Consider the following 24,408-nt stretch of genomic DNA (forward strand, 5'->3'; position numbering starts at 1 on the left):
GGGAGTTCCAGCTGGGAGGAAGGAAAGGATTAATGAATTGGGCGGGGGGGGGAGGTGGGAGTGAGCTCTTTTTCCTCATCTCTGATAGGAAGGAAGAAACAAATGATCATTGGATGAAGGATGGGCATTTGGATATTTTTATTGGCTGAGGGAGAGCAGGAGGAGGAGCCCAAAGGGTTTCTTGCCAGAAGCCCAGGGAGGTGGGAAAAAATTATTTTGCCCAATTCTGCTTTCCAACCTCAGGGTGGCTTTTTGACTCCATTGTTAGTTGAATGACTAGCTGCAGTGGGAATGCTTTTGAGCAGGGCTGCCGAAGATTGGGTCGCCCTGGTAAACCTCCCAGCTGCTGTTTGTGACCCTCCTCTTCCTCTTGCTGCTTCTGTCCCTGCTCTCTTGCTGTCCCTCCCACCCCTCCTGCCCGGTTTACTGATGGGTACAGTAGGGGAATGTTCAGAGAGTTCCGACATACACACTCCCAGGTAACAGCCCTGTTTTTTTCAAAGCTGGCTTTTTAAAGGAGGGGGCCAACTCGACTTGTCCATTAGAATCACTAAAGGGTGACTCAGCAACTCGGAAAGTACCCCCATTGGGACTCTTTTTTGAGTCAAGTTACTCTGCGATTTGACTTGAGTCAAGCCCTGCTGGGTTTTACCAACACTGACTAAAAGCTAAATCACACTTTCTATTTTTTTAATGGCTGACATATTTTATCAATGCTCCCTGTGACCATAAGATTTTAGAATGAAGTCTGGAGCCGTCTTCAGGGGTTCTGCACCCACACATTTTGTGTACATATGAAGGTTTCTTGGTAGTATACCTCCCTTAGTCCTGCCACTGCTGCTGATGTACCGATATAGCCCTTCCCTCCCTGTGTGCAGCCAGAGTTTGTCATTGCAGTCAAACAATGGTCACAGGAAAGAGTGGGGCTTCCCTAGTGTGTCACTAGTTGGGCAGACCCTAAGCCAAGCATGCTACTGGGAGGTTTTCATGCATACTGAAACACATGGTATTTTAATTTTTGAAAAGAGATTGTTGTTCTTCTTTCAGGTTGGGTAATCTGTACTATGTTTGGGACCAAAGACAAACAGCATGGGAAGGGGAAGGGCTCCCAGGGACATGTGAGGGAAAGATTCTGAGCCATCCTTCACCCTCCAAATCATGCCCCCTCTCCATCACTTTTTAGAATTCTTGGACTCAGATGTGCCATCAAAATCAAGTTTGACTGAAGGATCCATCCCCTCATAGCAGCATGTAGTTTAGATGCTAAGACAAAAGTTTTTCCTATGACTTCCTGTGAGCAACTTTAAAAACCAAAGCGGAGACAGTGAATAGAGTACAGCTTCCTATATAGCACATTTTAGTAAGAGCAGTGATGCCTCAGCTCCATCATTGTTAATATCAAAATTCATTGCCACACTGGTTATTTTTATGTAAGCTTGAAAAAAAAGTCCCCTGGCATCATCAGAAAAACCCTTTAAACCCTACTTTATCATGTCTTATGAAATGAATAGCATTGTCTATGTAATTTTTCAAGCCCTCCATCAGGGGGAACAAAAAACCAAATAATTTTTTCTTCTGGTCTTAGTAAATGTACATCAGTCTGGGAATAAAAAACTAATCTGTATCCCAAAAATAAATCTTATCCTTCCTTCTGGCTAATAATGTTGTTTCCCTTAAGAGCTGGAAGAGAGAATGTTTAACTTTCTGCCAAAAGTAATAATAGATCTAAAATCTTGAGATCATCTCCTTATCACCAGTTGACAAAGTATTTTCACTTTTCAGAACAACTGTTTTCGATTTTGCTGATATCGTCTAGAACACTTACCAAGAATATTTATAGATGTAGGGACTGGCAACCAATGAAATAATTTTAGCTAATTCTTAACCAATTAATTATTAATTTTACCAGAACCTCAATTTGAGAGGTTCTTATACGTTTGTGTCTCATGCACCAGCTTACAACTTGATAATAAAATAAAATAAAATGTAACCAATTAAAGACAAATGCAATAAAACCAGTGTAAAAGACTAGCAAGATAAAAAATGAAAAAATAAGGGACAAGCTAAAAACAACAGCATCATGTAAGAAACAAAGGCCTTATAAATAAAAAGGTTGTTGCCCCTGCCAGAAGTCCAATGTGAAGGAATCTCTTATCTGTAGTGGGATTGTATTCCATAACTGTGGTGCCACCATTAGGAAGTCCTTCCATTTCTTTGCCCCCAACTGGGGTTCAGCCAGTGGCACACACAGGAGGACCCCTGAAATCTGCAGGAGAGATTTGTCTCATTCAGGGAGATGCATATGATACCTTGCTTTAAAGGTCAAAAGCAGCACCTTGAATTGCTTCACAAAGACACCGGCAGCCAGTACAGCTGGTGACCTGACAGAGTCAACTGCTGTGTCCCTGTGACAAGGGCCAACACATTCTGTGCTACTTTCAGTTTCGTGATAGTCTTCGCAGGCAAAAGCAAATTGCGGCAATCCACTATCGGTGTCACCAGTGCATGGACCACAGTGGTCAATTTTGATTGATTCAGGTAAGTTTGCATTTGGTGAACCAGTCAAAGCTAGACAAATGCCTCCCCCCCCCCCCCACTGCTGCTATCCAGGAGCAGTGAGGAGTCCAGGAGTATATCCAAATTGCAAAAATGCTCCTGCATCCCTATTTAGAACAGGTTGATTATCCAATACCTGGCTTATATTTCTCTGCATTTCAGAACTACCTCTGTTTTGTCCAGGTTTAATTTCAGGTTAACTCTCATCCTGTCCCCTAGCACCAGTTGCTGACTATTTAGATATATTTTTCAATAAGTATTTGTAAATACTGACCAAAAACAATAAATATTGTGACCAATAAGAAAATATAGTCTGTGCCTAGTAAACAAAATATCAGTGCAATTTTTTCTTAATTCTGGGAGCACCTCATGTTCCCCCTGGACACCTTTCACTCACCTCTTCAAGATGCAGGTCCCACAGGTTAAGAACTCCCAATACAAGTGCTTTTTAAAGATACAGAGGCAGTGTGAGATGATTTAATGAGGAAAAAACACTGCTAAGACAGCTATAAGTGTTTTTAATGTTTTCTCTTTTATTTCTTATTAATTACATGCCAGATCCAAAACAATTTCCAAAATATATAAACAAGCATGTCCTTAATTATCAGCCTCAGGGAAAAAAAATGTCTTTACCAATTACAATGGTTCTCCACTGGTTAGTCAACTAAATTAAACATTAAAATTTGCATCCCTAAAAGAAATTACTTCACACCCCACTAAAATATGAATTTTAAGTGAAGCAGTTGTGTGTTATCTAAGGGAGCATTTGCAGGCTCAGGCAGACTGAAACTGAGCTGCATCTCTACCAACTACTCTCAAATACAATGGAGCTCACAGTTCAATTTATAGCCTGCCGTCACTCAAGGCCTCAGGATGGGCGCTATGTTTCTGAATCATGTTTAACTGCAAGACACTAAAATAGAAAATGCCTTACAGTTTTGTTTTTTGTAACACTTTTAAAACATTGGCCATTAAATTCTGGATCCGTTTTAAAACGATGACATGAATTCCATTTTTAGGTATGTGTTTTTGTGATTATTAGTGTGTGTTATGGCACGTTTAAAAATGGAACAGCTACACTCAAGATACTTTTATAGTAGTTCTGGATTGAGAGGTTGCACATAATTCATAGTATATTCATGCTTTCATAATTCATGTGTTTCTGAATGACATCCAAAGTTATCCTCTATGGGCAAGGAAAAGCATATTGGATGTCCTCCACAGCATCATGGTGTGTAACGTACAATATTCATAGACAATGTAAGATTTTTATTTTTTACAGTTTTGGGGGTGGTGTATACAGTCCCAGACCACAGTGAACTACAGAAAGATAGTTCCTTAAGTATGGTGGGAAGACAACAAGCTGCAAATGGATTATTTTTCTGACATATTTCCTTTCTGTCTTTCTACAGTGTCTCTTTTGCTTATTTTAAATACATCTGCACATTGTTACTTGGAGCTTTATTGTGTCGATAGACTATTTAGAGTGGGAATCAGAGCAATGTGCAACAGGTTAGCCATGCCCCATAATACATACCCCCTCCCCCGAGATGGTGGTAGCTAAGGGAGGGGAAAAAGTAAGTAGAGCAGTGGAATGTGGTGTGTGTGAAGGAAGGACTTCACTGCTTGAACAAACATAGGTGAACAATTTAGAGTAGAAGAGGTGCAGCATTTTGCTGTGGGAACCTCTACATTTGCCTATAATATAAATTTTGTAATTGTATTTTATTTAAAATATTTGTATCCCATCTTCCCCTCCCATAAAGGAGGCACTCAAAACATATTAAAACACACATAGAAATACAACAAATATATGAACAATGTAAAACAAAATAATAGCCTATTAATAGTATACAACAAAGAAAAAAGTCAAAACGGTGGAACTAAGAGGAAACAAAACATACAATATCTGGTGTGCTCCCTGGGGCATTTGGTGGGCCGCTGTGAGATACAGGAAGCTGGACTAGATGGGCCTATGACCTGATCCAGTGGGGCTGTTCTTTATGTACAATAGCAAAGGAGTCCTTTTGCCAGTAATTGAATGCTGAAATAATACAGGCATCCCCCTGTATCCATGGGTCCCATATCCACAGTTTCACTTATCTGCGGTTCTAAAATCCCTCCCCATCACACTCATAACTCGCCTCTCTTCATTTGCAAGCGCTTTGTAAAAAGGCAACTTTTTCTTCCTTTTGCTTTGGAACGCTTTGGAAAAGGAGGCAGATAGTAAGAATGTAGACTCGTAGCTGCTAGAGGAAAACTAGAGGAGGCAACAGTGAGAACACTAAGAGGAAGTGGACAGCAGAGAGACTGTGAGAATGCTAGACTCTGTGCTAGCAGCTGCTGTAGCCCAGCCACCATGGCTCAGTGGTGGCGGCCATATGTATATCTGTCCCCTCCAGCAATTCCTGCTGTGCTACAGTAGGTTACGAAGAGCATATTTTATAAAGTAATATGTTTATATGAGCCATTCTTCCATAAAGTTGCACTGCACCACACTGATGTGTCAAATATTTACTTTGTATTACAAATTTTGCTTTCAAAAGCTGTTTCCCAAAGGAATGTTGGGATGGGAGCAATGCTGTATAGAACAGGGAAGGAGAGTATAAATACTAGTGATAAATGAACAGAAGAGGAGAAGTGCCAGGGACTGGCAACCAGTGTAACAAAACAGAGCTGTGCAGGGAATGGTAAAACCCCCCACACGTGACTCCTGGAACTGTTGCTCAGCATCCCTTTCTTCACAAGACAAGTGTCTGGAAAATCTCAGGATGCCAGTCACTATTTGTTGCTAGGATGCAGGCACCTGTGGACCTGCAGAATATGATGAGATCTTGCTTATACAAGAGAGCATTCTAATAGGTGAGATTATGTTTAAGATAAAATCAAATTAGTGTGAGACAAGGCAGATGGTGGCTTTTGAAATCAAATACAGGAATGTTCAAAACACATTACTGCTGTATTGCGGTAAAACAAGAGATATCATTCACTAATTCTGTAAATGGAATAGTCTGCAGATAGCTTTAAGCCTGTACTTTTTCATGTCAAAGGAGAATAGATGAGAGCATATCTTGAATTTAAGGTCAGATTACCAGATGTGCCTCTAGTCTACCTGCCCAATAGAGATTCTGTCCCAAACTCTCCCCAAACACTCTGCTTTTAACAATATTTTCTTAATTTTTTCCCCTTTTTGTTGTAGTTTACCCAAATTGGTACATAATATAGTCTTACATTTTTTTTTATTACAGCCTATGAGCAGGCTAAAGTTCAGCTTATTCTGTATGATTGTATATGTTCAAGTGATTTTCATTAGTGAGGTCTCGGGGCTTTCGAAATCAAGGACAAACTCTGTCAGCTGTTGGTGGTAGCAGCTGTTTTCTTCCTCAGTATCACTTTTTGTTCAGCCCCAAAATCATTGGATTAATAATAGCCGATCTTTATCTTCAGTTTTATGGTTGTTCCATAAAGCAGATTGGCCGCAGAGAGTGTGTAGTTTCATTGTTTATAATTTGACCAATTTCAGTTTCAGAACCATTAAAGACATAGTACAGAAACCCACATTTTTGTTACTAATGCTAGTTCATGCTCACCGTTTCTCAATTTTTAGTGTGCCTTGCCAATTAAGATCTCCCCCCGCCCCAAAAGCTGGCTGGTTGGAGTCTTGTGGTTAGTGTTAGAGGAATAACTATGTTAGGGCCCAATCCTAAACATTACCAGTACGCACTGTCACAAATGTACTGTAAAGCATGTTTGTGAACCCTTAGTGCCAGCGGAGTACTGGAGCTAGTCCAGCGCCAGCTTGTGTTGTGTTAGCGCTGGTCGAATATCGATGTGCCACTGCTCTGTGGTCGCCCAAATTGCTGGGCGGAGGAGAGGTAGGTGGGCATGGGGGGAGGTAGGGAGGAGGCATTCCATGTCGGGGACAGGACAAGGAGGAGTTGCACTGGGAAGAGGGAGCAGGGCAGGAGGGAGTCAGGACCGGTGGCGCTTAGCTCCACCAGATCCTGATGACTATGTCCGGTGCGCAGCCTGACACAGAGGCTCTTGATTCTACAGCAGCTCACGGGCTGCCGCAGAATCGAGTGACCCCATTGCAGGCCTACTTCCATTTCTCAGGGGAAGGGGACAAAAGTTCCCTTCCCCCAAGGAGCCACCTGCGACAGCCAGTGGCGTCGCTAGGGGGGTGCGGGCCACACCGGGTGACGTGCCCTGGGGGGTTATGTTCTAAAATCGCACCTTTATGAGCTACTGTGTCATGCCATACACCCTTGGATGTGGAATGACTGACGGAACACAATGCAAAAAAACCCGTTGAGATAGCTCCTTTCCTTCAAACGTTATGGCCAAAAAACTGGAAGGAAAAAATGCATGGAGCCCTATGGAAAGTGAAAGTGAGCCATATCACGTGTTTAGACGTGAGTAGGTGTACATGCCATAGTCCATTGGAAAGGGCTGACTGAGAGGACTCCAAAGACACCAGAATGGTCCTAATACAGTAAATGCAGCCCCCCAAAAACACCCGAGAAGGAGGTCCCTATTCAGCTCAATGAAAAGCAAGCGAAACCACGTGGCTGTGTTTACTCGCGAGTAGGCGCATTTGCCTTAGTCCGTCCAAAAGGGCAGACAGAGAGGACTCCCAATGTCAGAATGGTCCTGATCCAATGAATGCAGCCCCAAAATCACCTGAGGAGGAGGTCCCTCCCCCCAGCTGCGAGTGTATGGAGCCCTATGGGAAGCGAAGCAGCCTCATGTAGCGTTTACTCACGAGTAGGCAGACATTCCTTGGCTGTCGGTTAGGCCAGGCAAAGAATGTGAGGACACCAGAATGGTCCCGATGCGATGGGACTGGAGCGCAACAAAAGCCCCAGAAGGCAGCCTCCCCCCTCCCACTAGAAAGGACCAATAAAGAGGCTTGAACTGGAGAGGGGAAAGTTTTCTATTTTGCACTTGCAGTTTCCCTCACAGCCCAATCCTACCCACACTTTCCTGGGAGTAAGCCCAACTGACTCTAATGGGACTTACTTCTGAATAGACATTCATAGAATTGGGCTCTGAGGCTGAACTCCTATCCCCACTTTCCTGGGAGTAAGCCCCATTGACTCTAATGGGACTTACTTCAGAGTAGACAGGCATAGGACTGGGCTCTCAGACTTGTAAGCCAGGTGGGTCTTTGTACTGATGTGCTTGAAATAGAAGGACTTTAAACTGGGCACTGGGGAGGGCTGGAAATCTCACTGTTTCTTTGGGGGGGGGGGGTTATTGCAGGCAGACTATAGAGAAAACTCACTTGATGGAACAGGGCTGGCTTCCCCTTATTTAATTATTTCTTTTATTTTAATTTAACTATTTATAATTATTTATTTTAATCTGCTTGATGATGTCACTTCTGGCCATGACATAATTTCTAATGGGTCCTGGACAGAATGTCATTCTAAAAAGTGGGTCCCAGTGCTAAAAGTATGAGAACTGCTGCAATAAGGTGTTAGTAAGTTGACACGGGTGTGTGTGTGTGTGTGTGACCCCACAAGTTTTCAAAATCACTGAAATCAGAATTTGGAGGAATAATACCATCATGTTATATATCAATCAATGTGTAATTTCATGCAGAATGCAATGAAACAAACCACATTGAAATATCTGTGTTCTATCATAAGATACAGCCAAAAAACCAGTGGGGGCAGGGCAATGATACATCACCGTGCCCGCCATCTGGGGTGTTGCCCTGCCCACTGCATGGGGTGACATGCAGGCCTCCCATACCGGATGACGCGAATCCTAGTGACACCACTGGTGACAGCCCCGTTGTGCACAGGATGCCACAGCAGCCGTTTCAGAGCCGTGGCAGTTCCAGTGAAACAGGCAGCTCAGGATTGGGCTGCTCATCTGTTGCAGGAAAACAGTCTTACAGTGTTTTACAGACTAAGCCGTTTATTTCAGCATAAAGTTTTTATAAACTGCAATCCACTTCATCAAATGAAATTGCAGAATATATAGATCTACCTACTTACTTATACAGCAAGAAGGGTGGAGAGTTTGTGAAAGCTCGGCTCAGAAGAAAGGTCTGTGGGATGGAAGAGGTAGTCAGTTGTTACCAGCAATGTTTTTAAAAATACATGTAACAGGTGCACATGGCGGGGGAGGCGATTGTGTGCAGGGGCCCACTGCAGTGGCCAGTAGTGTGCAATTATATAATTTGACATTGAAAGGAAAACTGAGATGAGGGCGAAAGTGCAAAACAGTTTACTATTGTGCTCAAAATAAAGAGGGGGAGTTTCAAACCGGGCCTAACTAAAATAATTCCGTCACATTTAATCTAGACGGGATTCTGTAGTTGCACACAGTGGAGTCTTAGGAGAGGAGGGGGATCTGAATGAATGAATAGCATACAATATAAATAAATAGCATACAATATGAATAAATAACAATTCACAACAGTAATAGTGAATAAAGCAGCATCTCCCTCTCAATGCTAATTAACTATATACTATTTATAGATATTTTCAGAGCTTGATATTTTTTCATGCATTCTCTTTATTACAGTACGACCATATAGTGAAAGCAGTCACTGAATCACCTGTTTGATGGTTCTAATAATTATGATATTCTAAAACTGAATCCACCAGTTTTGTAATGTAAGCCAGTTTTCTGTGGTGAGACATTTTTATTTGTATTCAAACTAGTACTGTTCGCTGGGTTTGTGAAGAAATCATGTCCTATAACTCAACCAGGATGCTGTTCATTGACTGGGCCCTTTCCTCAATGAAAGTACTCATTTAAGTTTTCACATACTGGATTTAATAAATTTCTCAGCACATGAACAATATGGATTTTCCTTTAGTGAAAAATCTGTATCACACAATTGAAGACTTCCCTTCACTTCTAAAGCTTTGAAAATAAAATTCATATTATTTCTGTGGTAGGATAGACCTTAATATTGTTAAACCACTTCACTTTCCAGAGCACTAGTTCTCTATGTGTACATAATCACCTAATAATTCCAGTACTATTTTGAGAATGAAGAATTTCACCTGATCTCATACACCAGATAAGATATCCATGTGTCTGGAAGCTATGAGATGCATGCTTTCTTCCCATGCTAGCTTTTATTCAAGCTATAACCTAGCTTGATTCACCTCATTTTGGAACTGCATTGGTCTCTAGTTACATCAAAGAACAGGAAGGATATATGTGAAAATGGGAGGCAAGCTTTCTGCCATGTGGATATCTTTCATTTCTTTGGTTTTGGTTTGGTAGCATGCAGATGATTGAAACCCAGAGGTATAATTATCCAGAAATGTTACGTGTTCGTTCATTGCGAATAATCATGTCAGGAAATGCGATATAAGACAATCCCACAGAAATAGAAAACATAAAAAGAAATATAAAATATAAAAAAGGTGAAATAAAACTGTTTCTGAGCCATGTGGGTCAAAAATTCTCTTGGAACTTGGAAATGAAAAATCTCTTCAAAATACCTGATACGTGTTCTTGCTCAGCTCTGTTTATTCTTCTCAGTAAAGCTCATACAGGATAACTTTCTGGTAGCTTTTGCCTTTATGTGAATGACCTTCTTACAGTGCAAGTGCAGATTTTTGCAGAGGTTCAAGTTAAATGAGAGGCTATAGTTTAGTGCTTCACTAAATACTGCTTAATTTGACAATATATAGAGCCACTTAAATCACAGTGAGATTTTTGAGAGGGTTTATATATAACAAACCCAGTGAAATTAATTTTGTACTTAATCTGTTTTAAATTTATATACTGGTGTGTGGCTGGAATGAATCATCGTCAAGACTAATAATGTATGGAAATGGAACATGACAAATGGACAGCAATACATTTTGAAACTTCTGTGAACAGGCTAAATTTCTTCTTATTTATATGGCTGGATACACAAGATCTTGATGGGTTAAATGGTAGATAAAATTGTAATTTGCATTGCAATGTTCTAAGAAGACAAATGTAGCAAATTACTCTGATCTTCAGCATAAGAGCACTAAAGGTAATTTGTTTTACTATGAGTATATTGCTTCCTATGTTTAATATGTACAGTATAGTATATCTTTTAGTTGCAAATTTATGCTAAGAACATTTGAAAAAGATCTACATTAAACAGCTTAATGTATTATTCAGTTAAACAGATGAGTGCCTGCCTAGCTATATTGTTGAAAACACTTGGACCCCACTGAGTCTGCATTCCTATACAGGCGTGCCCCCTTATCCATGGGGGTTCCATTCTGGAACTGCCTATGGATACCTTAAACCCATTAATAGGGGCAAGCATCTGGGCCGTCCCCCTTCCGAATGCGAGGGGAGCTCTGCTCAGCAAGTCTCTGAGCTCAGCAGAGGATATCCATCCCCAGCCTCTGCTGAGCTCGGACTTAGCTCTGAAGTTTAAAAAAAACAAAACAATTTCAGTTTAACTGAGAAATTGAAAGTGATGTTTTAAATGCCTTATAAGGCATTGGGAAGCCCAGGTAAACACTCAGAAAGCCCTCCGGAGGCGATTGGATTGCAGCTCCTGTTGCTTTTGGAGGTCCAGGGGACCCACATTGGGCCAGAACCATGGATAAACTGGCTCTAGATACCATGGCAACTAGGAAAGTTTGAAATTGTGATGTTTGTACTATTCCCCTCTTTAAGCAGGGAGCTCAAAGTTTACCCCCCATTTGGTTACTCTGTTCCCATGCAAGCTAGGGAGATATGTGGTCCATACCAAGGACTTTCAGATCACTTCGAAGGTCTGAAAAGAGACTTTGAAAATCTCTCCCTAGAAAAGAGAAGTCTCTCCCTAAGAAAGTGCAATCAAAAATTATTATTGTTTTCTCAAGCCACCTAAGAAAAAATTGGCAGATAAGGAGACCCTAATTACTAGTTGAGTCTGAAAATGGGACTTTTTTTACAATTAAGATTTGAAACTTGGACCATTATGTTTACCTAATACTTTAGGCCAGCAATCCAGCCCAGAACTAACCTAGTGAAATTTTAGACTGTGAGAATCCATTGCTTATTCATTGGACTTAAATTTATGGGAAACAGCACTTGTCGCCTTCATTTGCTGGATATGGGTTTGTATATTAAGGTATGGGAACTAATACTATGAGACAGGGCAATCAAAAGTTTAATAATAATTGCATGTACGCATGTAATGTAGAAGATATGGAAGCTTGTGTTTCGGGGGGGGGGACAGGACACGGGACACAACAACCTTTTGTGTCAGTTTGAGTCATGATCCAGATAACTAATCGGAGTGCATTCAAGGTTTTGTGCAAACCCAGTGGAGCTTTTTTCAAATACTAGACTACCATGCCATTTTACCAACTGTCCAGATTTCCATAGAGGTTTGCTGTTTATCATTTAGGTCTATTAGTTGAGATATATGGATCCAAAGCAGTCTCCAACATTTTAAAACTACAGTCACATGATTGTTTGACTCCTAGCCAAATGTTGTGTGTGTATACATCTTTCCTCCAATATATTGTTTTTGCAAGATGTTGTTCTTTGATTGCTCAAAATATGCATTATTTTTCTCATAGTCACCAGACTCAAACCACGTGCTGGGATCACCCTAAAATGACTGAACTTTTCCAGTCATTAGGTAAGTGAGCTTCTTCTTTATTAGACCCAAGTTGGCAAAGAAAGAGTGGACTTGATAGGCTGACTGAAGTACCTCTTGCCATATATAGGCCACTGTGCTACCACATTTTTATCAAGTGGATGAATAACTGGAATATGAAGTGAATTCACATAACATTCTAGTATAAGTTTTGTGGTGAAAACATTCAGATGATTCACTTGCATGATGCTATTTAGATCAGGAAAAATACAGTCATAGTGAGCTTTTCTGACCTTTAGCAGCATTTAAATCTGGCTATTTTCTCATTGTCATTGCAATATTAGTGTTCTTTTTTTAATGAAATTAGACTTTTATTTTATTTATTTATTTAAGAAATTTATACCCTGCCTTTCCCATGCCATAGCAAATGCCCAGGATTGCTTACAAAGCTTTATAACAAAGTGCAAAGTATCACAACAAGTAAAAAACACCAAACAAGGCATTAAAACATTAATTTTAACATTGCATGGTAAAAAAACAATATCAAAACAGAGCAAAAAAAAAAATAAGGGAAAAAGAGGAAAGAACTCATTGAGCCAATGGGGAACTGATGAGTCCAGGGAAGCACTCAAGTCACCACAGTATATCAGAGATGCAGAGGGCAAAAATCCACTTAGCAACCAAATGCCTGATGAAATAGGTATGTTTTGAGCCTTCACTGAAAAGCCATGAGAGAGGGAGTTGTTCTCAGTTCCCCTGGGAGAGCATTCCATAGTCATGGTGGGGGAAGGGCACCTTAGAGAAGCAGTGCATCTGGAGATGCGACTCCTGTTGCGCTGACACTCTAGGGTGCCAGTCTTATATCCTCAGGAGGAGGGGGGAGAGAAAACGCCTCCCCCTCCTCCAGAGGATACATGATGGGCGCCCTAGAGTGTCAGCACGACGGGAGTTGCATCTCCTGTCGCGCTGACACTCTAGGTTGCCCATCTCCTATCCTCCTATAAAGGAGGAGGGGAGGCGGTGACCCAGTCCAGCGCTGAGGCACTGTCTCCCAGGAGTGCTCCTGGGTGCTTCTCCTCTGCCTCTGAGGGCACGCGCCCCCTTCCAATTTCAGAAGAGACGTGTGCCGCTTCCCAAGCCCCCATGGAACCTTCCACGCCGCTTATAAGCGGCGCAGATGTCTCCATTGCAGCAGTCTGGGGCTGCTTTCAGCTGCCCCAAACTGCTCCAATGCAGACCTCTGCACCACAGCAGCGCGGAAGGCTCCATCGGGGTCTCAGCTGCCTCCTCCGTTGGGGTCTCAGTTGCCTCAGAGCCTTGTTTTGAAAGGGGAACGGAGGAGGTAGCCGCATGGAAGTAATTGTGGTGACAATGATGTCACCACAATTACTTCCAGGTCAGGTGCGGGGCGGTAGAGAAGAGGGGAGGCGAAAACGGTGTGTGTGGGGGGGCAGAAAATGGGAGGTTTCCCCGGGTGCAGGGACCCCAAGGAATGCCACTGCTAGAGCATACCTACAGCAGAAACAGTAGCAGACAAAATTATTGTGTGTCATGAGCTGATTTTTGGTTTGTCATGAAAAGTTTTTGAAATGCTAAAAGTACAAGTACACTTCCATGGTTTGCAGAAGAAAAACATTAGCTTTAAAAAGTGGGTCCCTGTTCTATAAAGTTTGGGAAGCACTCACCTAAAAGCTGAAACGTTTCATTCAGCCATTACTCAAAATCAAAGTAGAATAAAATGAAAAGGGTCCTGAGCATATTCATAGCTATGAGAACAGTTCTTTCCAAATTTACTAGCATTCACTGTAATCTGCATTCTGATTTTGGAAATTTAGAGTCTACAACCATTCATATGCTTAAATTTACATCAGTTTGTTATACCAACAGTTAGGTAGATGCTTGTACTGTACACTCATAATGATGCTTGAAGTTCAGTTTGTTAATTGTGCAAACTTTAAAACTTGTTTAATAAAACTTGTTTAATAAAAGGACTTCTACCCTTTAAGAAACTGGGGAGGGTATAGCTTTATTGTTGGTGGGGTTCTGAAATTTAGAATATATTGCAATATAGAATATATTAGCACACCTGCAGTCAAAACCTGTCTTATTTAAGGAGTAACCAAGCATTGTGAAAAATGATTTAAAAGACTCCTAGAGCATTCTCCTGAATTATTATGAGGGAACATATGGATGTTCTTTCAGCTGTGTGGGTGCCGCTTACCTGTGAGCATCTCCTATGTGTCTGGGAGACTGTTTAAATCAGTGTCCCCTGCTGTTCCACTTTGCATGGTCTGCCTATTGGAAATACTACAGAACTAACTGGTGATGATATAATCACCAGTTGCTTTTGGATTGAGGGCTCAGACATAACAAACACTGGTAAGAGTCTCAGGCTTTTTCAAGCATGCAAATAATTCAGCCACATGGGCAGGGTCTACTTGCAAGGGTCTTTCCAGCTAACTGTGGGAAAAGTCATATCATTTTAATCCAACCATGCAGAAATGGCTTCAGTACAGCTGAGGTCAAGTTTAGAGGGGCAGTAAGGAAGAATGAAGTAGTTTTTCAACGTTTTTACTTACAAGGGCTACTTTTGAAATGTACCATGAAGAATAGAGGGCTAGGGCAACTTACAAGTGGGTTTGCTATGACCTTAGAAGCGGCAGCTCCTAGACCATTTCACAGGAGCTGTCATCTCATCCTTCTGACCGGAGTTGACTTTCAAGCTGTCACTTGCCTTGATTGAAGCATTGCATTCCTCTGCCTCTTTCTGTCTTAATCTTGTTGATTAAAATGGAATCAACTGAGCATCTTTTTCTAAAAAAAAGTTGACATCAAATACAACTGATGATGGGGCATTGAAACAATGCTTCCTTTGATTACTAATTTTCCTGCCCTCTGCCATTTTTCAGCGGATTTGAACAACGTGCGCTTTTCTGCTTACCGTACAGCTATCAAAATCCGGAGGCTACAAAAAGCATTATGCTGTAAGTTTCAAAGTTAATTATTTTCTTTGCTAAGCAGTTTGTGTGAGACAATAAAGTGGTCCAAAACTCATAGGGAATATCGATAAAAGAGATGCCAGTTCCTGTAGCTGTCCTTTCTGGCTGTCCTCCTGTTGTGAGTTACAGTTGCTTAGCCTCTTTCCTCTCTTTTCTCAGGCAGTTTTCCATCCAGGCACCGATTAAGACCCAGTTTTGCTTAGTTCTCAGTAAGATGGCTGCATCATATACTGTTGGTTGACCAGACTTTAAAATTTAGCTAATTTTCTATTTGCTGTGTACGCTAATCTGTATATGTATGTCAACTGATGGGGGCTATGTTATCTGTGTTTCTTTGCATTGGCTAGTATGAATTATATAATTAATCATACAATGCATATGACATTCTGCACTTATTATTGTCCTGTAATGTAGGTAAGTAAAATGTGAAAGGAAAACAAAGCTAGCCTAAAAAAGAAAATGTCCTGCTTAATTAAATCCTAAACTGATCAGCTCCTGCACATCTGGTCCAGGTAGCAGAGTTGCTCTCTGATCATTGCACTCAAACCTTCTGTTGTGAAATAGATGGGCACTGAAAGGCAGGTGCTAGAAGAAGGAAAAGTGAAATGGGAACAGTGAAGGGTTAACTCAGACACTGTTCAGTAGGTTAGTAGTTGCACTTTTATTTTTAGTCCTGCTTTCCCCCCAAATCTCAACGTCTGCATGTTCACAACCCAGCTGACAAGGTACTGGAAATCTTTTGAGTTCTGATGATGTGCCAGCTGGAAGAGTCAGCTGAAAAACTGTGTTTGGCAGCCTGCCTCACCAAATCCAAACACAATCTTGGTATCTTTTTAAGCGAATCCCTCTGAAACTGAAATGCTAACTTCTGTGTGCTCCTCTTCACTTTCAAACAGCTTTGAAAGTAAAATGCCCTACAGGCCTCTATATGGAAATGTACTGTTACCTGTGTACTAGTTACTACTGCTTACTTTCTTCATAATTCAACAGTATCTAAGTCTTGAGAATACACTACATTTTTAAGCCTTAAATGAATCACCAAGCGGGAGAGAAATGTCAGTTTTTGTACTTCCTTCACTATAGCTTAGTGGCATCTGGAATAAAATTGTGTTTTATGTTCTAAGTAGACAACCCTAGGAATTTGAGAATCTCCAGAATTCTGTAAATTTTTGATAGCTAAGGGAAAATAGTTGAATTTCTTCTTCTTTCTTAGGTAGCACTCCAGTCAAATTCTCATGCTGCTTCCATTTAAAAGGGCAAATTCTCATGCTACTTCCATTTAAAAGGGCAACTATTTCCCCCTGATTTAAATTTGGATAGCCTTTAAAGGTGTCAGACTGTATAACACTTCAGAAGGGCTAATGCACTAAGGCAAAGAGAGTGTCAGATTGAATCACTTGAAATAGAGGGTCATCATCTGACTGCTAGATATAACAAATTGCTGTCACAGCTTAACAGTGGCAAACTTTGAAGGCCTTTTGGGGAAAAAAACTACAAGGACAAATCTGAAGTTAGAGCCTTAGGAGCCTCTGCTGACATAGTGTTCTTCAGTAAAATGCTTTTAAAGTGGTAAATGTGAGAAGCATCAAGCATTGCTCATCTTTCTAGGGCTTTTTCTTCTCCATCTAGTAAATCAGAAACTTCAGGAATCTAATAATCTAGTTGTAGCGTTTTTTTTCTGAAGAAACAAATCCATATAGATCAACATTTCCAATAGAATATTTTCCACTGGTTTACCTCAGAAGAATACTTCTTGAAAGAAGATAGAACATAGACTTGCCTTGGCACTCTGAAGGCATTAAAAATGAATACAGTTCCAGCCACGGGATTTTTATACACTGATTTGACTCAACACGAATGGGCCCTGCAAATGAGAAGGAATGTGCTGATCCCTGGAGAAGGAGAAAAATGCACTCCTTTAAAATCACAGTTTAAAAAACTGCTTTTTACTGTTGCAGAGAGTCAGTCATACAAGTGATTACAGGTATAACCTAAGTATCCACAGATTTTTCTATCTCAAAGCTGATGAGTAGGGCCCTTTAAATTAAAGGAAAACAGTCTTCAGTAATGTCAAAGAGGGCAGCCAGGTTGTCAGCTGCAGAGAATCAATCATTCTCTCTGCAGACTTCGCTCCTCCCTTTCCCCTGAGCACATGAAAGAAGGCTAAATGGCAGCGATTATCACCTTCTCCATTCTTTCCCCCCTGCTGGGGCTCCTGGTGAAGGGAGGGATTGCTGCATCCTAGTGAAGCCTAAGTTCCTGGAGAGACACTGATTGACTCTGTGTGCATTACAAAGGTCATCAAGGCTGTTTTTAAATCACCAGAGCAAAGAAACTTTGTTTTTTAAATTGATTTGCTATAGTGCAATTGTTGCCATCCACATGAGTTCTTGGAAGGGAACCCTCGCGAATAATGAGACTCAACCTGTACATTTGATGTAGAACAAACCTAGAGTCAGATAGTCTTTTATTAGTCAAAATAGGGGCCAAATTGTGAAGCTTTCTTTCATTTAGTTGTGAGTTCTGTCATCGATAGAGGTGCCACTGAGGTTCTTTGAGGTTCAGGTTCAGAAATGAATTTTAGGGGTTCTAAAAGAGCAGCAAACTCCCAAAAAGCAGTTTCTGAGCTTGAAGAGTCTCTGTCCCTCCTCACCAACCTTCTCATACACTCATTTTCTTACCCTTATTAGCAGTGGGAGACTCTTTCTCTCCTTGCCCCATTGCTGTAGAGGCAGCACAGCAAGCTTTTCTTTTTTCTTTTTTTCAAGCAGAAATAAAAGAAAAGAGGCTTATGGGGGTTGTAGATTTTGCAAGGGCTGCTTTCAATACTGCTGCCCCCACAAAGATTGTAACTCGTAAACCATTTCATTTTTCTTCCTGTTTGGTAAGAGGGGTGGGGACCACTTATATAAGGTGTGTTAAACTTGCCATGCTTCTTCTGAAACAATTGAGGGAAAGAAAGGACCACTCTTCTGTTGCTGGGCAAATTAATGCTGTATTTGAAGAAGGATGGAAGTTGGGCATGGAAACTGTTTGAAGAGCACAAAGAGCAGGCAAAAGCATTTTACTGGGTCTCAAAATGACTTGGTAGGTATGATTTTTGTCCTGATTTTTTTGAGAGAAGATGAAGTCATTTCTGAATCATGAAACTGCAACCAGTTGGTTCATCTCCAGTCTCAGACTTATAGGTTTCAGTTTATATGGGGGATGTAATAGTAGTAAACTTTGCAGTCTTGAACCTTTGTTTGTAAGGGATGATTTCAGAGCAAAGCTGTCCTTATTGGTGCGGTTAGAAAATAGCCGGTGGTTACAATTTGCAAACTGTTTTGCAATTCCTTGTTAAAATGACTTATCTGGTCTTCCTAATGCACTTTGTTGTCCTCCACATTCATTTGAATGGATCCATTAAGAAGGTATGTTTTGTGTAGTTTTATTTTTCAGCAAGTGTGAAAAATGATTCAGAAAGTGGATTTTTGAGAGAAATACTCATTTTCTGTTTGGTAATGTCCTAAAGATTGAATAAAACCATAGTTATTCTTTCTGTATTGTGAGGATCATGAAGAGTAGATACAATTTGGCAAAGAAGCAGGTTAAATTATCATTTTGAGCATCCTGTTCAGGTGCCACAAATTTGCTTGCTGGGGCAAGTATCCCAGGCCCTCTAGGAAGCTCAGTCAGTTTGCATGTGAATCAGTTCACATGCCCTCCCCTAAGCTCACAATTTATCACCCGTTTGGAGGAGGCAAGAAGCAGCTGGAGTTTCTTGTACTGTTTATCTTCTCCAGACATCAGTGCAAGTGAGGTAATTTCAAGTCCTCTGCATGTGCCAGCCAGAGGGCTCAGGGCAATGCAGCATCCTCTCCTTGTACTGCAGATTAGAGAAGGTAATGGACAACAGGAGACCTTCAAGTTGTTTATTACCTTTTCCAAATAAAGGAAATCTCTGCCTTCCCCTTTAAGCTGTCTTAGGTGCCAGGGAGCTCAGGGATCTTACCTCATTTATGCTGAGGTTTTCATGAAGCTAAGACAGACAGAGGATGAATTTAGATTCCAATTTAGCTATTGGGTTATTTCTTTGCAGTATAGCATTTCTTTTTCCTATACTGTCTCTTAATTAGAACATATTACTCTATCTAGCTTGAGTCTGGAAGCTGAATTCAGCCTTGTCTTCCATGCTAGCCTAAACTCCTAATTCACTTATTACTTTCAGGTGTACATGATTTTATTTTTGCACTAGAAATCTAATCCCAACAATAATTAAAATTAATATGTTCACAACCTCATTAATTTAACACTGAGGTGGCTGCAGTGATATAAAAGAGGCAGATGTGAAAACAGCTGTAATTTGAAAACAGAGTTCACAATAAATTCCAGTGGTGAGCCTGGTTTCTTTCCGGCTTTGCAACTGACAGCCATGCTTATTTCCCCCAGGCTCAAAGTCTGGTTTTTTTGCCCTTTTAAATTTTTTTAAAGTGCGTAACTGTTTCAAGGATTAGAAGAGGGATTTTTATTTGTACTGGAAGTTGGCCTGTCTGTATATTGCATTGCTGGTTTCTGCTCAAAAACTGCAGAACTCTGCTTGTTTTCCCAGAGCTTAATCCAGAAGATGAACAAGGACATTTGAACTGTGATGACAGTGCTTCCAGAGCAGTGTCACTGCTCTAAGAAATGTGTTTGTGTATTCATTCTAAACAAGACAAAGCACAACGATTCAACAGTGCTGTAACTGAGATCTTTCCTGAACTTCTCTCAATAATCAATCTCACAACTCTTTGCTGAATATTAATTCTTGTTATGGTGATTGCAGTAACCTTCCCTCTACTTTTCTTAATTCATTTTCGAAAATGTGAAACAAGAACATTTTGTGCATCTTTGTATGTATTCAGCATGTCAGCAGCAAAGTTTATCTTTAGTTTTACATTGTTGTTTAAGAAAATTGATTTCCATTAGTTCTCAGGAACTATTACAACTCCATGAACAATATATGAAAATTGAGCGGGGGGGGACTTTAATCATGCACCAATTTTTGGTTTAAAGAGCCCCCTTTGGTTTGGTTTGGGATCTGCTTAAGTGTTCTTCAACTGTCTTCATAACTATTTAGGAAAATGTTGTCTGTCTTCTGGGAATTCTGGTTTGATGGTGCAGCATGCATGCCCATTATCACATACCCCCCTAACAACTACCGTTTAGTTTCATTCATTCATCACATGCATGTGAATGAATTTGTGATAAACACAGATGCTGCAGTGTGATGGCTCAGTCATTCTCCCAGTTAACGTACACAACATACTTCTGTTTTACATGTATGTAATTTACATGTCTGGGGGTCTAGTCCTATTCAACTTTCCAGCACTGGTGCAGCCACAATGCAGCCGAAGGTAAGGGAACAAATGTTCCCTTGCCTTAAGGAGACCTCTGTGACTGCCTCTCCACCACAGGATGCAGCGCATGTCCCATTGGCACAGCCGCACTGGAAAATTGGATAGGATTGGGCCCTAATAGTTTCAGTATGAGTTTCAGTTGAAGAATTTCTCTCCATATATTGACTTTGATCTGTTGGGTCTGATAAACCCTTGACTGCTCACTTGTAGAATGTTGTCTTCAATTTTCTGAGCAGAAAATAACTTCTGGGGAAATAATACTTGATTGATAATGTAGCTGGGCATTATGAGCTGAACAGAGTCCTATACTAAACCACATACTAACAAACTTCAGCATCATCATTAATTAGAATCATGTGTGCCTTTGGGATTGCAGATAGATTTTTGAACTTCTTATGTGCAAGTTGAACTGCATCAAAATGAAATGTTTGTCAAATATTCTGTCATTTGATTCTTTTGCAGTGGACCTGTTGGACTTAAATACAACAAATGAAGCTTTCAAACAGCACAAGTTGAACCAAAATGATCAACTTCTCAGTGTTCAGGATGTTGTCAGCTGTCTTACGACAATTTACAGTGGAATGGAAGAAAAGCACAAAGACTTGGTCAATGTTCCACTTTGTGTAGACATGTGTCTCAATTGGCTGCTGAATGTTTATGACACGTAAGTAGGAAATGATAGTGCTAAATAGACTGTTGCCTGTTTTTTATTTTGTCCCTCTCTGTGATCAACTGTGAGATGCACAATTTCAAAGCTACACATTGTTTCCTTCTTAGAAACCAATGAGACCTCTTGGAGGGAGCTTTGAATAACTTGTTGGAAGTAGACCCATCTAAACTGCAGATTTACCATGTTTTCTGGACTATCTAGATCAGCCATTCTCAATGGGAACCCTGGCACACTTAAAGAGGCACATGCTGAAAACTGAAATAAATGATTATAAGTTTATCTGGTCATGATGTATCCTTGTTTGACAGGGGAGCCTTGGAACCTGAGATGAGATCCTAAGTGACTGTAGCAAAAAAAAATGTTGAGAATGGCTGATCTGCATAATCCTAGCACACTCAAACCTCCACTGTTCTGTCATCTATGACTAGCTGAATTAGGTGTCTATTAGAATGACAGGCAAAACCCTGCCCTCTCTCTGTTTCAGTATATTGTCAGTCATAATGTCTGTACAGTTTTCTCAGGGAGTCTACAATAACCTTTAACCTGAGGTGGTTCTTGCAGTTACCCGTGAATCCTGTATCCTCTCCTGCTCTTGTAACTTCTCTTGCATAAAGATGATTAACTAATCTATACTTTAATGGGTTGCATATATATTTAAACCAATTATTAAGAGTGTAGTAAAGTCAAAGGTCAGACTACAAATGGTCTATATGTTTATTGTATTGCGTGCTTTTTGAAATCCATCTTGAAAGTTTGAATGTAACATGGCATATAAAGAATGTATCTGCATTAATAGGGACACGGCAATGCCACATTTGCCAGGAAATGGGGATCCCTATTTCAGAAGTGCTACCTGTCCTGTTAATATACACATTGCTGAATGGTCAGGGAGGCTTGGAAAGCCCAAGGCTTCAACTACATGAGCTACTCTTACCACATTTATTCAGACACTTGTCTGAACACATGAGGACCCAAAACTGTGTGCAGGGCAGGACGCTAAATCCTTTCTGGGAGAAATTTCTTGCTCAGCTGGGTCTCTTTGCTCTATGTGTACATAACCCAGATTGTGGGTTTGGAGTAGTTATCTACCAGAGTAGGGCACCTCTAAAGGCAAATGGAGTTGAGAAACCAGAAATTTCGAAGAAAAGAGATTTGAATAAACAAGCCCCAAAATAGTGCAGTAGACTGTGTGTTGTCAGGGCTGTATTGGAAATGGTGGCAAGGTGGATGAAGGAAACTCTTCATGAAATGACTTGTCAGGGGAGTGTGGTTTAGGGACTGAAAAGAGAAAGGAGGGGAAAGGGAGAGAAGGGCATTATACCTCCCTATATCTACTGAAATATAACCTTTAGGAAGTAGAATAGACCTCTAGCATAAGGGTAGGTACCATCTGACATCTCAGAAAATAGATGTCTCTCTTCTGACCCAGAAGGGTTTAGGGTTTCTATTGGGGGCTCTGGCATGAGCTGGTTCAAGGGAGCAAATCTGGTGTGCAGAATGGGCCCAGTTAGCCCTGGGGTTGTAGAGGTTGCAGATATATAGGAGTACTACTTTATCCGGGGTACAGAGAGAGCAACTGGGGCAGAAATGTGTGTCTATTAGCATCTCCTGAGGAATAGTAACTAACAGATATCAATTATAGAAGTTAACAACAAAGGCAGAGGAGGGTCTTGAAGAGCAAGTTTCTAGAGAATAAAATGCAAGGAGTTGTATTTTGCCTTGAGATACAGTCAAAAGGTGGGTCTAGAACAGTGGTTCCCAAATTGGTGGGTTGCATCCCGCTAAGGCAGGGGTGCTCAATAGGTGGATTGCGATCTACCAGTAGATCGCGGAGTGCTGACCCCCCCCTTCAGGTGCCTCTGGGAGGAAACGCCGGGAGTAAGGCCCATTGTACTCAATGGGGCTTACTCCCAGGTAAGTGTGGCTAGGATTGCAGCCTCACAGCCTAATCCTAGGCATGTCTACTCAGGAGTAAGTCCTGTTATACTCAGTGGGGCTCAAGGTACACCAGCATACATTGTACACATAAATGTTATATGTTATGATGTCGCAAACATTGTAAAAAAAACTCTGGTAGATCTCCGGGCCTTGCTGGGTTTCAAAGCCCGCAGGAGGCCAGGTCTGCCCCCAAGGTAAGAAATAAGCCCCTTGGCAGCGGCAGTGCTGCAGTTGCTGCTGTGTCCTTGCTGCCCCTCCCCACTTCCATCCCTATTCACACAAATACTTACCTGTTCCCAATTCCCCTGTAGGAGTTCAGGATCCACTGGTCTAGGAGGTCGGGTGTAGAGCAGTTTTGGCTTGGTGGGGAGGTACCATGAAGGAAGAATTCAAAAGTGGCAAAATTTTGATTATGTAATTAAACAGGGTCCTTGGGTTTATTCTGATGGCATTTGGAGAAGGCTAGAACAGCTGGGATTGTTGTTCTCAGACCTCGATCTGCCTGGCTAGACTGATTTTCAGATAGCAAAGTGTAAAGGGATCTGAGTGCAGCTTCCTGTCAGGCTCACAATGCTAATAATATAAGCCTGTCTCTTATGTGCCAGTCTCCCTTGTCCAACAAGGCAGCTTCACAGATTCAGAATGGGGATGGTCTGGCAAACTCTCTAGGTTTTGCATAAGAACTCGGTGCTGTACTCAAAACTACTCAGTGAAAGCATTGTATATGTATACTGTGGTGAGAAAATATAGCTGGGATTATCACTGAGATTTGAATGTAGTTGGGGAACTTGAAGAACCCTATGACATTGTGCGTTTGTCAGCTTATGTTGAGTGATACAGACATTGCTATAACCTTTTGCACTCTGTGGACAATGCTTTGGAATATGTTCTCCGTTGTAAATGCATTTTTATATAACCAGGCAACACCAACATAAACTGTGGATTAGTTCACCATTACAGGAACACTGGTACATCTACTGCTGTAGTCACAGTCTGCTTCTAGGAATGGAAGTTGTGGTTGCAAATCCTTTAAATGCCAAGGAAGCATAGTTGTTTGAACTTACTGGTCGTCTATTACATTATCCAGAACATTACGAAGGAGTCATACATCAATCTACTTTTCCATTGCTATTCAAGAAAAGTATCTAAAGGCTGAAAGTCGTCCCCCTCCCCCGGCCTTAGTGGACAATTGGGGTATTTATGCTTTTTCTAAAGAAGAAAGCTGCCAGGGAGAAGCAGGCAATTTATGGTTTGTATAAAGAATGTGAAATGGCCAATGTTTATAAGGTGCCTACTCACTGTATCTAG

At 41.1% G+C, this 24,408-nt stretch overlaps 1 protein-coding gene across 9 annotated transcripts in view; it reads left to right on the plus strand.

Moving 5' to 3' along the window:
* The window catches only part of UTRN (utrophin), a 416,792-nt gene that overhangs the window by 331,577 nt on the left and 60,807 nt on the right, over window positions 1-24,408 (plus strand). For 7 of the 9 annotated variants that reach the window (XM_066615317.1, XM_066615308.1, XM_066615334.1 and 4 more), the window contains 3 exons: window positions 12,093-12,154; window positions 15,022-15,096; window positions 20,955-21,156. In XM_066615317.1, the coding sequence (XP_066471414.1) occupies window positions 12,093-12,154; window positions 15,022-15,096; window positions 20,955-21,156 (339 nt within the window). Of the gene's footprint in view, window positions 1-12,092; window positions 12,155-15,021; window positions 15,097-15,270; window positions 15,387-20,954; window positions 21,157-24,408 lie in introns of those variants that run through there. The other 2 variants (XM_066615359.1, XM_066615369.1) reach the window with 2 other exon arrangements.

The sequence above is a fragment of the Tiliqua scincoides genome, chromosome 1, assembly GCF_035046505.1.
Source record: "Tiliqua scincoides isolate rTilSci1 chromosome 1, rTilSci1.hap2, whole genome shotgun sequence".
Taxonomy (NCBI): domain Eukaryota; kingdom Metazoa; phylum Chordata; class Lepidosauria; order Squamata; family Scincidae; genus Tiliqua; species Tiliqua scincoides.